General features: G+C 42.1%; 1 protein-coding gene and 1 long non-coding RNA gene across 12 annotated transcripts in view; one reads left to right on the top strand and one right to left on the bottom strand.

The window, feature by feature from the left end:
* LOC129045821 (uncharacterized) overlaps positions 1–14,132 on the bottom strand; it is a 44,797-nt gene that overhangs the window by 20,047 nt on the left and 10,618 nt on the right. For 10 of the 11 annotated variants that reach the window (XR_010411806.1, XR_010411807.1, XR_010411808.1 and 7 more), the window contains exon 2: positions 2,082–4,734. This is a non-coding gene — a long non-coding RNA (uncharacterized LOC129045821). Of the gene's footprint in view, positions 1–2,018; positions 4,735–14,132 lie in introns of all 11 variants that reach the window. The other variant, XR_010411815.1, reaches the window with a different exon arrangement.
* ZNF200 (zinc finger protein 200) lies at positions 3,519–13,905 on the top strand. Its single transcript, XM_045874857.3, has 4 exons — positions 3,519–3,765; positions 4,363–4,454; positions 4,794–4,914; positions 11,823–13,905. Exons 1-4 carry the CDS (start codon positions 3,519–3,521, stop codon positions 12,572–12,574), a joined length of 1,212 nt encoding a protein of 403 aa, XP_045730813.1. The 3' UTR covers positions 12,575–13,905.

Genomic DNA, 14,132 nt, shown 5'->3' with positions numbered 1-14,132 from the left:
TTTAAAAAATAATAATAAAATAAAATAAAAAAGTAAAATTTTTTGTTCATTCAATAGAGATATAATGGGGTTTTACCTATGTTTTAAAATTAGTGAGGCTGTGAATTTAATTTTCCATGTGGACTTCTATCTTTTGCTTCATTCCACAGAAACAGCACAGCTTCTTTGACTACTTGCTATGCGGAATCTAAATATTGAACTTAGTTGTCTGTAGTACTTCTTCAAAAGTATTTTATTATTTTTAAAGTTCTATTTATTTGTCAGAGAGAGAGTACAAGCAGGGGAACAGCAGGCAGAGGGAGAAGCAGGAGCCCTGCTGAGCACAGACCCCAATGCAGGACTCGATCCCAGGACCCTGAGATAATGACGGGAGCCAAAGGCAGATGCTTAACCCACCAAGCCACTCAGGCATCCCTCAGAAATATTTTAGATACTAAACATTTGTATTTGTACAATGAAAATTTCCCTGTCTGGTGTTTCTTTTTTTAATTGAGATATAATTCACAAACCATAAAATTCACCCTTTTAAAGTGTATAGTTAAATGGGTTTTAGTATATTCACAATGTATACAAACATCACCACTAAATCCAGAACATTTTCAAAACAAGCCCTGCATCCATTGGCAGTCACTTGCCACTCTCCCCTTCCCCCAGCCCGACAACTACTACCCTACTTTTTGTCTCTATGGATTTGCCTATTCTGAACATTTCATGCAAGTAGAATCACACACTATGTGGTCTTCTGTGACAGACTTCTTTCACTTGGCATAATGTTTTTGAGGTCCATCCACGTTGCAGCATGTATTAATACTCATTCCTTTTTTTACTGCTGAATAATAATCCATTATATGGATATACTACATCTTGTTTAGCCACTCATCAGGGTTTTTTTTTTTTAAAGATTTTTGAGAGAGAGAGAGAGCATGAGAAGGGGCGGGTGGTGGGGGTGGGGCAGAGGGAGAAGCAGACTCCCCAATTACTGGGGAGCCTAATGTGGGGACTTGATCCCAAGACCCTGAGATCATGACCTGAGCTGAAGGCAGATGCTTAACCGACTGAGTCACTCAGGTGCCCCAACATTAAATTAATATTATTTTGTCTTCTCTTATTGGTTATCAAATTCCATTTTCTTGTATATAGTATAAGGACACATTCTGCCTTTCCAGAAGAATAGACAATTTTTTGCTAGCACCATCTATTTTACACTAAGTTGAAATGCTACCCTTTCATATAGGTCCATGTACAGTCAGATCAACTTTGGTACTTACTATTCTTTTCTACTGTTCTATTTATTTACTTCCAGTTCAAACCATACTGCTTTGATTGAAGGAGTTGTTTTTTTTTTTAAGATTTTATTTATTTATTTGACAGAAAGAAATATAGCGAGAGAGGGAACACAAGCGGGGTAAGTGGGAGAGGGAGAAGCAGGCTTCCCGCGGAGCAGAGAGCACCATGCGGGGCTCGATCCAAGGACCCTGGGATCATGACCTGAGCCGAAGGCAGACGCTTAACGACTGAGCCACCCAGGCGCCCCTGAAGGAGTTTGTTATTGTTTGCTTTGTTTTTGGTTTTTGATGTCTGGAAAAGCAAGTATCCTTAATTTTAGAAAAACTTTTGGTACCACACAGTTTTAACACTAGGCTGTAACATATTTTAAACCATGGCTAAATGAGTCACCTATAGTTAGCGTTAAGAAAAAAAAAAAAAAATCCATTTATATTTTTACTTTGGTCACCCAGGTGGAGGCTGGCGTTACATAAAGCAATAAAGCAATCCCTGCCCCGGGGTTGTCACAACGCTGATCAGTGCCTCACTGGGGAATGAACCGAGTATGGGAACAACGCAGGGAGAAAGGGCGGTTAGGCCTCCCTGAGAGGCTGAGGACGGAAACGAAGGCGACTGGAGAAGGATCACTAGGATATCTCAGAAAACAAGACGGCCCATTCAGACCGCAAGGTAGAAACCTGCAAGCGGGGAAGGGAAGGGTCGCCCGGTTCTGACCTATGGGCTGCCCTTACCGGAAGGGACAGCTGTGACAGGACCCAGAACCAGGCATAGACCTTGAACCGCCACCCACTCACCGCTTCAGCGGTCCTTCGACACACCCTGGACGCTGCGGCGGAAACAGCCGCAGCCTCTCGCAGATCTTCCGGTCCGAGAGGCAGCCTACTTCCGGTCGAGCCCGGGGAAAGCGGGGTGGGGTAAGGGTGGGGCTGTCCCGCCCCAGCCGCCGCGCCCGGCGGCCTCCCATTAGCTGTTTGGAGCCGAACTACATTTCCCAGCAGTCCATGGAGCTACACCGCCAGTACCTGGAGACGAGCCAGCTCGTCATGGAGGATTGAAGCTGAATTTCTGCTTTCCGTCTCCCAGATAGAGCCACAGAAACAGCGGTTGCCTCCAGCCCGTTCTCCCTCTGGCGCTGAGAGCTCTGCCTGTCGTCCTCGAGCATCGCTTTCTCAAGCCCAGCCTGACGGCTCCGAGCTGGGAGACCAGGCTTCCGAACCGGAAACGAGGCACCGGTTGTGACGTATCGGCTGCGGAGGCGCCCGGCCTCCCAGAAGGCACCGTGTTCCGGCCGTCCTCCCCAACTGACGGTTCCTCACGCCAATAGTCACCGGCGGCCTGTGAGGACACTCGGAAGGGCGAGGGGAGGGCTCGGCCTCTCGCGCCTAGTTTCCCGGTCTCTCTGCGCCGGGGTCTCTGGGCCGTCCCCTGCGAGCGCCCAGGGGCGGCAGAGCCCCTGAGAGGTGAGAGGCTCCGCGAGGGCGGGAACCAGGCTGAGGTGGCCTCTAGGGAGCAGAGCTTGGTCCGTTGGTGGGGGAGCCTGCCCGGCTAGGGAGCCGGGAACGTACCCCGGGCAATGCCGCCGCCTGGGCTTTGTGTTAAAGGTACTCCTTGGCCGGTGGGAGAGGCTCCGGAATGGGCCTGGCCAGCTGGGCCCCACTGTTGGTGCCTCGCCGCTCTCAACAGGGCTTTCATGGCGGAAAGGAGTCAGCAGGCCGCGTATGGACTAATCGTGCTGCCTTGCGTTTGCTCCTTGAGCCATCAACTGCCCCCGGAAGGGCATCCGAGGGACCCGCGGTCCAAGGTGCGCAGTACGGCTTCATTTAATGGCTAGGCCAACTTCTAAGCAGATGCCCTTGGTACTGGACACCAGGTTTCCTATCTTCTAGCCCATTGCTCTTCCCAGTGGAGCTTGCACTTCATCTTTCTCAGGAGAATGACTCCTGGGGTTTGGATATTCTCCGGCTTTCGTTCTCAGAGCTTCCTCTCAGGCCTTGCTATGAGTGTCTAGTTCAGCGACCTTCCGTTTCAGTTAGGAGTTCCTCACACAACTTGTCTTTCCTTCCGCTTTACATTTCATGTGGCCTCACTATCCTGGCCGTATATTGGACCTGGTTTTGTGGGTAAACCATGGTTTCTCTCATCTGCAGCTCGGCTCTCTGACAGATTTCCTTCAGTAAGAGGTGACTCCTGAAGCTCTGCAAAACGAGTGTGGTGTGTGATTGCAAGGCGTGATGGCTGCAAAAGTGGTTCCAATGCCCCTAAAGCCAAAGCGGTCCTTTATACTGAGAGTTCCTCCGGACTCCAAGCTGGGCCAAGACCTACTTCGAGATGCTACTAGTGGGCCCAAGACCATCCACCAGCTGGTTCTGGAGCACTTCCTCACCTTCTTGCCCAAGCCAAGCCTGGTCCAGCCCAATCAGAAAGTCAAGGAGACTTTGGTTATTATGAAGGATGTGAGCTCAAACTTTCAGAACAGACGTAAGAAGCACATGCTGTTTCACTAGAAGAGAAGGGAATGGTACTAGGGGCTGAAATAGGTTTTTATGTTAGTAATGAATTCAAGTTAGGATAGTGGGTATTGAAAAAAGTTGATTCTAGTGTCAACCTGTTGGGGAGAGGGAGTATTTTTTCTCAAGCTGGAGTTTGGATTGCTGGGTGTGTGTAAACCCATAGAATAAACAGTGTCAGTTTTACCCAAACGTTGGGAGGGTGTATATCATTTTTGGATAAAGAAATGTGGATGAATTGTTGAATTGACTGCAGTTTATGTGGAATTTTGGAAATTTTGTGCTTGTTGTGGGCATTTTCAGACATTATCCTCCTCCAGCCTTCCCTTTAGTAGTAATGGGAATTTTAAAAGTTCTTAAGAGAATCATTCTTTTCATAATGAGGAGACCCTATATAGGTTCAAGATCCTGTGGTTTATGGCTTGAACTCTTCCTGGGCTCACAGAAGCAGAAAAAGCCATAAGTTGCCTTCGGAAGGAGTGAGGACAGGGAGGCCTTAAGGTGTGGTTAGGGTTCCCAGATTAGAGTCACTGATTTTTCCATTAACTACAGCTTCCTCTTTACCCAGTGCAACCTCATCCCATGGTGAAGCTTCTGCCCAGAGAAGGAATCCAGCAGAAACAGGACACAGTGTCGCTGTATTTGAAAACTGAGCCTGAGGTGGGTTTGGTTTTCCCATTCACTGTTTTGAGTACATCACCTTCTCTGCTCTTTCAGCCCTCCCTGCTCAGCCAACCCATGTATAAAAACACACTCTTGGGAGTCAGTAAGGGGAGTGGGCTTGTTTTTCACTGCCTCCTTGGATATTTCTCTTCTGCTTGTCCTTTGGCTCCTCTCTGAGTCTGGCTCTCTGGTCCATGCTGCACCTGCGTGGAACTTATAGTCCCCTTTCACCTTCCCTTCCCTGATCGTTGGGTTTCAGTCTTCTTTGCCAGCAGAGCTGTCAAAGAACCAAAGAACCTCTGTTATTAAGAGGAAGGGGGCCTATTGCTCTTTCAGGAACTGGTGGTCCTTGAGGATTTGAATATATTTCATTCCCAAGAAGAATGTGTGAGCCTGGATGCTACTCAACAGCCCACCTCAGAGAAGGAAGACAATGTTGGGGAGATGATGTTACTGGGTAAGAAATCTTGTGTGTTCATATTGAATGCTGTGGAAAAAGCACATTCTTATGTCAGACTTTTTATTTTTTTTATTTTTTAAAGATTTTATTTTATTTATTTGAGAGAGTGAGAGAGCACAAGAGGGGGTAGGGTCAGAGGGAGGAGCAGACTCCCCGCTGAGCAGGGATCCTGATGCGGGACTCGATCCCAGGACTCTGGGATCATGACCTGAGCCGAAGGCAGTTGCCTAACCAACTGAGCCACCCAGGTGCCCCTTCTGTCGGACTTTTTAAAGACCTGATTAACACTAGCTAAGTATATGGTCACACACGTTTAATTTTTGTTCTATCCCATGTGGCAGAGCCTACACCAGCTGTGGCGGCCATTTTTCCTATATCTTTAGGGCAGCAAGGGCTGAGGAGACTTGTCTTGGTAAGCAAGACCTGCAGCTGATGTACTGACGTCAGATATTCAAACAGGTAGAAAATGCAGGCAGATTGTTTCTGAGTCCATTTTCTGGATTTAGTGCTAGTCCCCCAACAGGTGTATTTTATTTTATTTATTTATTTTTTTTTAAAGATTTTATTTATTTGAGACAGAGAGAATGAGAGAGAGAGCACATGAGAGGGGGGAGGGTCAGAGGGAGAAGCAGGCTCCCCGCCGAGCAGGGAGCCTGATGCGGGACTCGATCCAGGGACTCCAGGATCATGACCCGAGCTGAAGGCAGTCGCTTAACCAACTGAGCCACCCAGGCGCCCCAACAGGTGTATTTTAAATTAGTGTTTTCGGGGCGCCTGGGTGGCTCAGATGGTTGAGCGTCTGCCTTCGGCTCGGGTCGTGATCCCGGGGTCCTGGGATCGAGTCCCGCATCGGGCTCCCTGCTCCTTGGGAGCCTGCTTCTCCCTCTGCCTCTCTCTCTCTCTCTCTCTGTCTCTCATGAATAAATAAATAAAATCTTTAAAAAAAAAAAAATAAATAAATAAATAAATAAATTAGTGTTTTCATTGGACCCCGGACTCTTCTAAGTCTTTTTTTTCCCTTGATGTCTAGTAGCTGTGAAGTCTACTAGTGTGAATGAAAATATATCCCATGTTGATGGGAATAATATCTAGCACTTATCAAGCACCCATGTGCCATTATGTACGAGGCACTAGTCTGAGTGCTTCGCATGCATTTATTATCACATACATTTCTCACAAAAGTACTGTAGAATAGGAATTATTACTATTTTACAGATGACAGAACTGAAGCAGAAAAATGTTAAGAAATTGCTGAAGTTCGGGCAACCCTCTCAGGTCCCCTCCCTCTTCAGGAGCCTCGTACTATTGCTCAATAAATTTTGCTTTCTTTCCCACCAAAAAAAAAAACAAACCACACACAAAAACAGAAAAATTGCTAAATGTTACACAGCAGTAGGTAGCAGAGCAGGGATTTGGACTCAGAGAGTCTAACATCAGAGCTTTCAGTCTTAGCCCAGAATTATACTGCCTTCTTGCTGCATTTCTCATAACTTTTTCAGTGAATTGCCTATATGGTTGGTGAATGGGGCCTTCTTCATTTGTGCTTATTTCCCAGTAATGGTTAAAAAGTATTCTTATATGAAACTACATATGAACTCATCTGGCAGCAGCTTCTCTGTAAGCTAAGAGATGATTCAGCCTTTTTCTACGAATGCACTGCTAACCTAGAGTCAGGAACCCTCAAAAATCATTTTGCTGAGTGCCTAATACTTTTTACTTTGCCTTCAGGGCTGTTTGCTTCTGAGGCTGAAGTGGAACAGAAAGTGGGTTTTGTGAGTTGCTGGGGTAACAAAAATCAAATCCATGAGTGTTGAACTCCGTAGTTGTCTTACATTGTGTGGTCAGGGTAGTGTGGTACATAGAGAGCCTGCTTAATTTCCCACAAGTTATTTTATGTAATATTTGTTTAAGATTTTATATATTATATATATGTATATATATGTGTGTGTGTACACACATTTATTTATTATTTTTTTATTTATTGTAAATTCTACGCCCAACATGGGCTCCAGCTTACAACCTGACAAGAAGCATGCTCTACCAACTGAGCTAGCCAGGCAACCCTAATATTTTCTTATTTTAGAGATAAGCATAAACAGATCAGATTTATTACACTGAGTTTTTCTCAGTCTTGGGTAAAATTAGCATATATTTTAGGTGACTGGTTGGTGGGTATGTTGCCAATTCCAGGAACACTTTGGTCATGGACCTTGAAGCTCTCAGGCCCAATCCTCACCCATACCCGAAAGCTGATGATTTAAACCAACATTTAATAAATGCTACTTGCTGTGTCCTTAGGTAGAGTTGGATTCTGGAGTTGATTATCAGTGGGTTAAAATGATACATAGTGCCCCATTCCTGCCCTCTAAAGCTTCCAATTTGTTTTTAAAAGATAAGTCATTCACATAAAAAGATAAGCATTATGAAACCATTGTAGCTATAAAGGCTATGACAAGGTCAAGATAGGACTTGGACCCAGGAGCAGAGTTTGGAAGAAGATAGATTTGATTTCAGATGAGATTGAATGCATGATAGGAAATAAAGTGAGATTATTTTCTGGGCACTTGAATATTAGGAATTGGAGGTCACATGTAAAGATGTAGAGATTTGGGAGCCATCAGTATATAGCTGACATTTGAAATAGTAACATTAAGTAGTTTGGAAAGGGAAAAGTGTAAGGGAATGAACTTGTGGGAACAGAAATCACAGGAGAATCCTTGGCAGAGGAGGATAAACTGTGTGTCTCAGTTCAAGTGAATCACATAAAACAACTGAAAATGTAGAATAGAACACTTAAATTTTCAAAGAGATAAGTTTCTGTGGTTATATCTGCCCTCTACTGTGCTAAGAGAATATAAGCCTTTTCAAGATTGATGCAGATTGACTACATACTATACAACAAAGACAGACTCAGTAGATTCTAAAAAGTAGAAATAACACAATAGGATCTATCACAGTGCAGTACAACGAGAAAGTAATAATGAAATTGGAAAAAAAAGTTCCCTTCACCAAGAAATGTTTAAACTATTAAGTAACCTTGGGTCACGGGAAATACAAATTAAAATTACACAATTTTTCTAGGGGTGCCTGGGTGGCTCAGTCAGTTAAGAGTCTGCCTTTAGCTCAGGTCATGATCCCAGGGTCCTGGGATTGAGCTCCGTGTTGGGTTCCCTGCTCAGCAGGGAGCCTGCCTCTCCCTCTCCCCCTGCTTGTGCTTGCTTGCTGTCTCTCCCTCCCTCCCTCTCTCTCCCTCAAATAAATAAATAAAATCTTTAAAGAAAAATAAATTTTAAAAAATTACATAATTTTCCTAGCATATACCCTGTTTCAGAACCTAGAGTATAACACAGAAGTAGATTTGAATGAATGGGAAGAAATACCATGTTGACTAGTAAAATTTAACATTAAAACGTCAGTTCTCCCCAAGTCGGTTTATGAAGTGAATGTAATCCCTTAAAAAATACCAGCAGGATTTTTCTCCCTGGAACTAGACAATCTGATCTCTAATTCAATTGGAAAAATAAATATGAGTAACCAGGAAAATTGAGAAGAAGAGCAGTGGAGAGGAAGGGGCTCATAAAGGTGCTGGGACAACTCAGCCATTTGGCAAATCATACCCTACTTTGCACACCAAGAAAAAGCCCCAGCAGATTCACTTAGGAATACAAATGACCCATAAATACATGAAAAGATGTCCAGCCCTACTCATAATTAGAAATGCAGATTAAACTTATACCAAGTTACCATCTTATTTCATCTATCAGATTTCTAGAAATCAGAAACTTAATACATTGGTAGTGAAGTTGTTGGGATACAGGTATAATACTGGTGGACATACAGACTGGTACACTCCCTATATATGGGAATCTAATATTAAAGATGAATTTACCTTTGATCCAGCAGTCCCACTTCTGAGAATCTATCCTACAGATAACAGCATACATTCAAAATAATATGCAAATGAGGTTATTCATTGTAGTATTGTTTGTGAAAACACAAGGTTGAAAACAATCCAAGTGTCTCTGAAGGGGACTAGTTGGATATGATGTGTCCACACAGCATACCATGGTAATCGCCATGCACTGGAATATAATGATCAAAATCAAGTAAGTTATATAAGAAGAGGGGAGAAAGGAAAATCTATCATCTAGAGAAACCATGGAAGAAAAAAAAGAAACTAATAAAAACTGGTACCTATCTGGGCGATGAGTAGAATGGATGGAGACAGGAACTGGAGTAAGACTTCTTAGCATATACCTTTTCATATTTAGATTTTTGAACCATATGAACCATATATTAGCTACTAAAATTTTTTTAATCTTAAAAATTAGTACACTGGGGCATCTGGGTAGCTCATTCAGTTGAGCATCCAATTCTTGATTTCAGCTCAGGTCATGATCTCAGGGTTGTAAGATCAAGCCCCAAGTTGGGCTCCACACTAGACATGGAGCCTGCTTGGGATTCTCCCTCTCCCTCTGTCCCTTCCCCTCCCAGCCCCCCCAACCCCGCTCATGCTCTCTCACACACGTGCGTTCTCTCAGATAAATTAATAAAATCTTGAAGAAAAAAAAAAACAAAATAGGGAAACCTGCTATCACTATTAAAATCATCAACTGGATAAAGCAAAAAGATAAGTTAAGAAGCTTAAATATTGGGGTGCCTGAGTGGTGCATTCGGGTTAAGCATCTGCCCTTGGCTCAGGTCATGGTCCCAGCATCCGGGAATGGAGCCCCACGTTGGGCTCCCTGCTCAGCAGGGAGCCTACTTCGCCCTGTCATGCCCACTTGCGCTCTCTCTCATTATCTCTGTCGATATCTCTGTCTCTCTCAAATAAATAAAATCTTTAAAAAGAATAAATACTGGGAAGGGATGGAACCAAAATATGGTTTGTACTTAGAAAATCTAAAAGGATCAACAAAAACATCTTTAATAGTTTTAAAGTAGGTAGATAGGGAATGTTTAACAATAGCATTCTTAAATTAACACAAAATGATGGAAGCTGTCATTCAGAATGGCTATAAAATAGTAAACCACAGGGGCGCCTGGGTGACTCAGTCATTAGGTGTCTGCCTTCGGCTCAGGTCGTGATCCCAGGGTCCTGGGATCCAGCCCTGTGTTGGGCTCCCTGCTCAGCGGGAAGCCTGCTCTCTCTCCTGATTCCCCTGCTTGTGTTCCCTCTATCGCTGTCTCTCTCTGTCAAATAAATAAATAAAATCTGGGGCGCCTGGGTGGCTCAGTCGTTAAGCGTCTGCCTTCGGCTCAGGTCATGATCCCGGGGTCCTGGGATCGAGCCCCACATCGGGCTCTCCGCTCCGCGGGAAGCCTGCTTCTCCCTCTCCCACTCCCCCTGCTTGTGTTCCCCCTCTCTCTCTGTCTCTCTCTGTCAAATAAATAAATCTTTAAAAAAAAAAAAAATCTTAAAAAAAAAAAGGAGTTAAGTATAAATATAAGTTATAAAGGAATGGCTAGAAAATAGAAAATTTATCAGATTTTGATACTTTTTTATGGTTAATTTGTGGAGTTACAGAGGAAGACTTCAGTTAAATATTTACATCAGTAGTGATTGACACAGATTGATTTGCAAGATGTAAAATTTATTTAAATTTATAAAAGTCTCAGCCCAATAAATTACTAGTTTGTAATAACAAAGTACAAAAAAAACTACAATGAAAAACCATTTTATACCCATTAAATGTTTTTAAGTTTAATCTAATGCTGGCAAGATTAGGTAAAATTGATACCCACATGTTGATGGTAGTATTAAAATTGGTAAGCGTCTTTTGAAAGAAGTGTGGTAATCTCTATCAAGAGCTGTGATAATTATTGCCGTTTGCTTTCACCCAGCATTTCATTACCTAAGGGAGTGAATGAAAAAGAAAACGCCTTTTGGTGTGAAACTGCAAAGTCCAGCAAATATGCATATTCCAGGCTGTGATCAGCCACATACTGAAGTGGTCGATTTAACCCTTTATTTTCAGCAAGTTGCCCAGAGTTTTGGAGGTCCCTTGTCACCCCACCTTTTCACGGCATACTTTTTTTTTTTTTTACACTTTGTTACCTAGTCTTTATAATCTCTTTATTTCACACAGACTTCTTTTGGAGGTATAAATACAGAAAAGTCTACAAATCATAAGTGTTCCCCTCCAATTTTCACAAAATGTACACATTTGTCTAACCACCACTCAAATTGACTATTCCTTGCACCCCAGAAGGCCGTCTTGTGCCCACTGCCCAATTACTTCTCCCCTTCCTCCCCTAAAAATACCACATTGTTTTCTACCATAATTTATAATTTTGTTATTTGTGGTAATCACTGTAATGCCCAAATAATCACCCACTGAGTGAATATGATATGCCTTCATTATTTTTGGTCATTTGAATTGTTGCCAGTTTTTCACTATATAGGACTATATAGTATAGGACACCATATGGTATTATCTAATCCTATAATACTGTAATATTTAATGTAGTGAAAACCTAGAAATAACTCATCTTACTGTTCACTTACTAGCCTCCTAAAGAGTATGAGTGGTACCCTTTTTAGTATTTATGTCCTTCATCCCTTGGTCCTTAGCTCACTGCTCTACACAGATATAATAAGATCAATATGCACTTTTTGAGTAATTAGTGCCTATTCAGAAAGCAAACATATGACATCGGTAGTCCCACTCATTTTGTTAAAAAAAAAAAAAAGAAAAAGACTGTGTGCTCACATTGCATAGAAAGATTTACCAGTCATATATTCCACTCACAGTAAGAGTGGAAAAGGAGTGTTGATAATGATTATCTGCTAGTCCTCAGATTTGTGACACTCAAGATTATTGTTTGATGAGAAATCTAACTTGTTTTTTTCCTGCCTGGTGTCATATCCCTCAAAAGTTGCTAAATTCTCTTTGTTTCCACAGTTAATGACATTAATCCTGAGAGTGAAGATCTTCAGAAGGAAACTGTAGAGAATGAAGATCATAGAGAGGAGACTTCAGATTGTGATGAAGTAGATTATTCTGTGGTCTCTGAGGAATCACCAGATTGCCATAAAGAAAGACTAAATACATCTATTCCCAAGCAAAGGAAAATGAGAAATCTTCTAGTTACCATTGAAAATGATACTCCACTAGAGGAACTCTCAAAATACGTGGATATCAATGTGATTGCACTTAGCCGAAATCGGAGAACAAGAAGATGGTACACCTGCCCGCTGTGTGGGAAACAGTTTAATGAAAGTTCTTACCTTATTTCCCACCAGAGGACTCACACTGGAGAAAAACCCTATGACTGTAGTCACTGTGGGAAAAGCTTCAATCATAAAACAAACCTTAATAAACATGAGCGAATCCATACAGGAGAGAAACCTTATTCATGTTCTCAGTGTGGGAAAAACTTTCGTCAAAACTCTCATCGGAGTCGCCATGAAGGAATCCATATAAGGGAGAAGATATTTAAGTGTCCAGAATGTGGGAAAACCTTCCCAGAGAACAAAGAATTTGTGCTTCATCTGCAGAGTCATGAGGCTGAAAGGCCATATAGTTGCAAAAAATGTGGGAGAAGATTTAGTCGGCTGTCCAACTGTACCCGGCATGAAAAAACCCACTCAGCATGTAAGACCCAAAAGCAGAAATGGGATCAAGAAAAGTCTGATGATCCTGCCTCAACCTGAAATGTTTCATAAGGAATTCTGAATTCCCAGGCTGTCTGAAAATATACAGATATGTGAAAACCTCATTATAGCCAAAATTGGATAAAATACCCATCTTGGCTAAAACCTCAAATTTTTAGAAGATTCACAGGGAAGAAAACATCCTCAAGGGCTATACCTCAGTTAGCATCCAGGATTAAGGAGCTTTATACAACAGTGTAGAAGCCACAGACCCCTTTCCCAAAATGGCTTTGAATATGAGTCTGGAGGCCACTCACCTGCAAGGTGAACAGAGTGACTCAATGTATACGGAAAGCATACCCATTTTTTCCCCCACATAGGAATTCACACTTGAGACAAAAAATATAATGTGAAGGTCCTTATCTGGAACTGTGTTCCCCTGAAAGAACCAAACTACTGATTTGTTAAGCCAATAGCTTCTGTTAGCAATTCATATAACCTTCTAAGAATACCCTGTTAAAGCTTGAGTGTTGAAAGGGATTGTTTACTCTGGAATATAGGAAAATACAGCGATTGAATGTCAAAGACTTACTCTGTCATTTTTATGTGATCTAAACAATTGATCTCAGTAACATTTGCATTTTGTAGTGAAAGTGACTTTTACAGGAATACTTTTCACAACATACTTTTAAAGTATCTACTGTTCTTACTGTATTTTGTCCAGCTATTGCTTAGACAGCTCTCTCATGCCTTTCCATTGCCAAAAGAAGTTTGGCGCTCAGGCCCAGCCACCCAGCCCCATTACTGGAAAAGCTCTTCAGAATCTTGTCCCTCTGATGAGCCAAGAAGAAAACCTGCCTATAAAAGAAATCCAAGAGCCTGAAGAGGAAGATGAAGACATTGGCTTAGACCCATGACTGGTTAATAACCTTACCATGTGCTTAATTCCCCTCCAAGCAGTCATCAGACCCTTGGCAATGGGTGGTCACTACCTCACAAGCAAAGTGTTTTATTTTTAGCAGTTGTCTCCAGTGGCTAGCTCACATTGCCCCTCATGGAGACAAGATTCCAGAGTCTTCATTGTAGTGGATATTTGTTCTTTCGCCTGATACCCAGACTTTCCTGACTTGTCTGCCCAGAGGCAAGGCCAGCGGTGCCTTCACGGGACCGATCCTGTGGTGTGTTATTTTAAAGATTTTTTATCAGTTTTTGCTTTTTTTTTTTTTATGTTTCCTAAGGCTTTATTTACATTGATAGTTTGATTGAAATAGGTTAATCCTATAAACTGTCTGAGAAAACATGTTAGCTTTATAAATTTTGTTTCCCATCCAGAAACATGCCTTTCCATTTTTTAAAGTATTATATTCCTGAGTAAATTTTTCTAATTTTCTTCATGTAAATTCTATACAATTTTGTTATTGTAAATAGTTTTTTCATTGTATTTTTCTAGTTGATTATTGTTCTTATAGGAGTTATTTTTAATTATATATTTGTGAAACTAGCCACCTCATTGAATGTTGTTAATCTTCAGTAATTTCTCAGTTTCTCAATTTGTGGTTCAAAATTATACCACCCACAAATAATAGTTTTGTTCTTTTTTATTTTTTAAACATGTAGT

Source organism: Mirounga angustirostris, unplaced genomic scaffold, assembly GCF_029215605.1.
Source record: "Mirounga angustirostris isolate CCGP_5_RB_7025 unplaced genomic scaffold, mMirAng1.0.hap1 SCAF_5, whole genome shotgun sequence".
In the NCBI taxonomy this organism is placed as follows: Eukaryota; Metazoa; Chordata; class Mammalia; order Carnivora; family Phocidae; genus Mirounga; species Mirounga angustirostris.
This window is presented reverse-complemented; position numbering and strand designations above follow the sequence as displayed.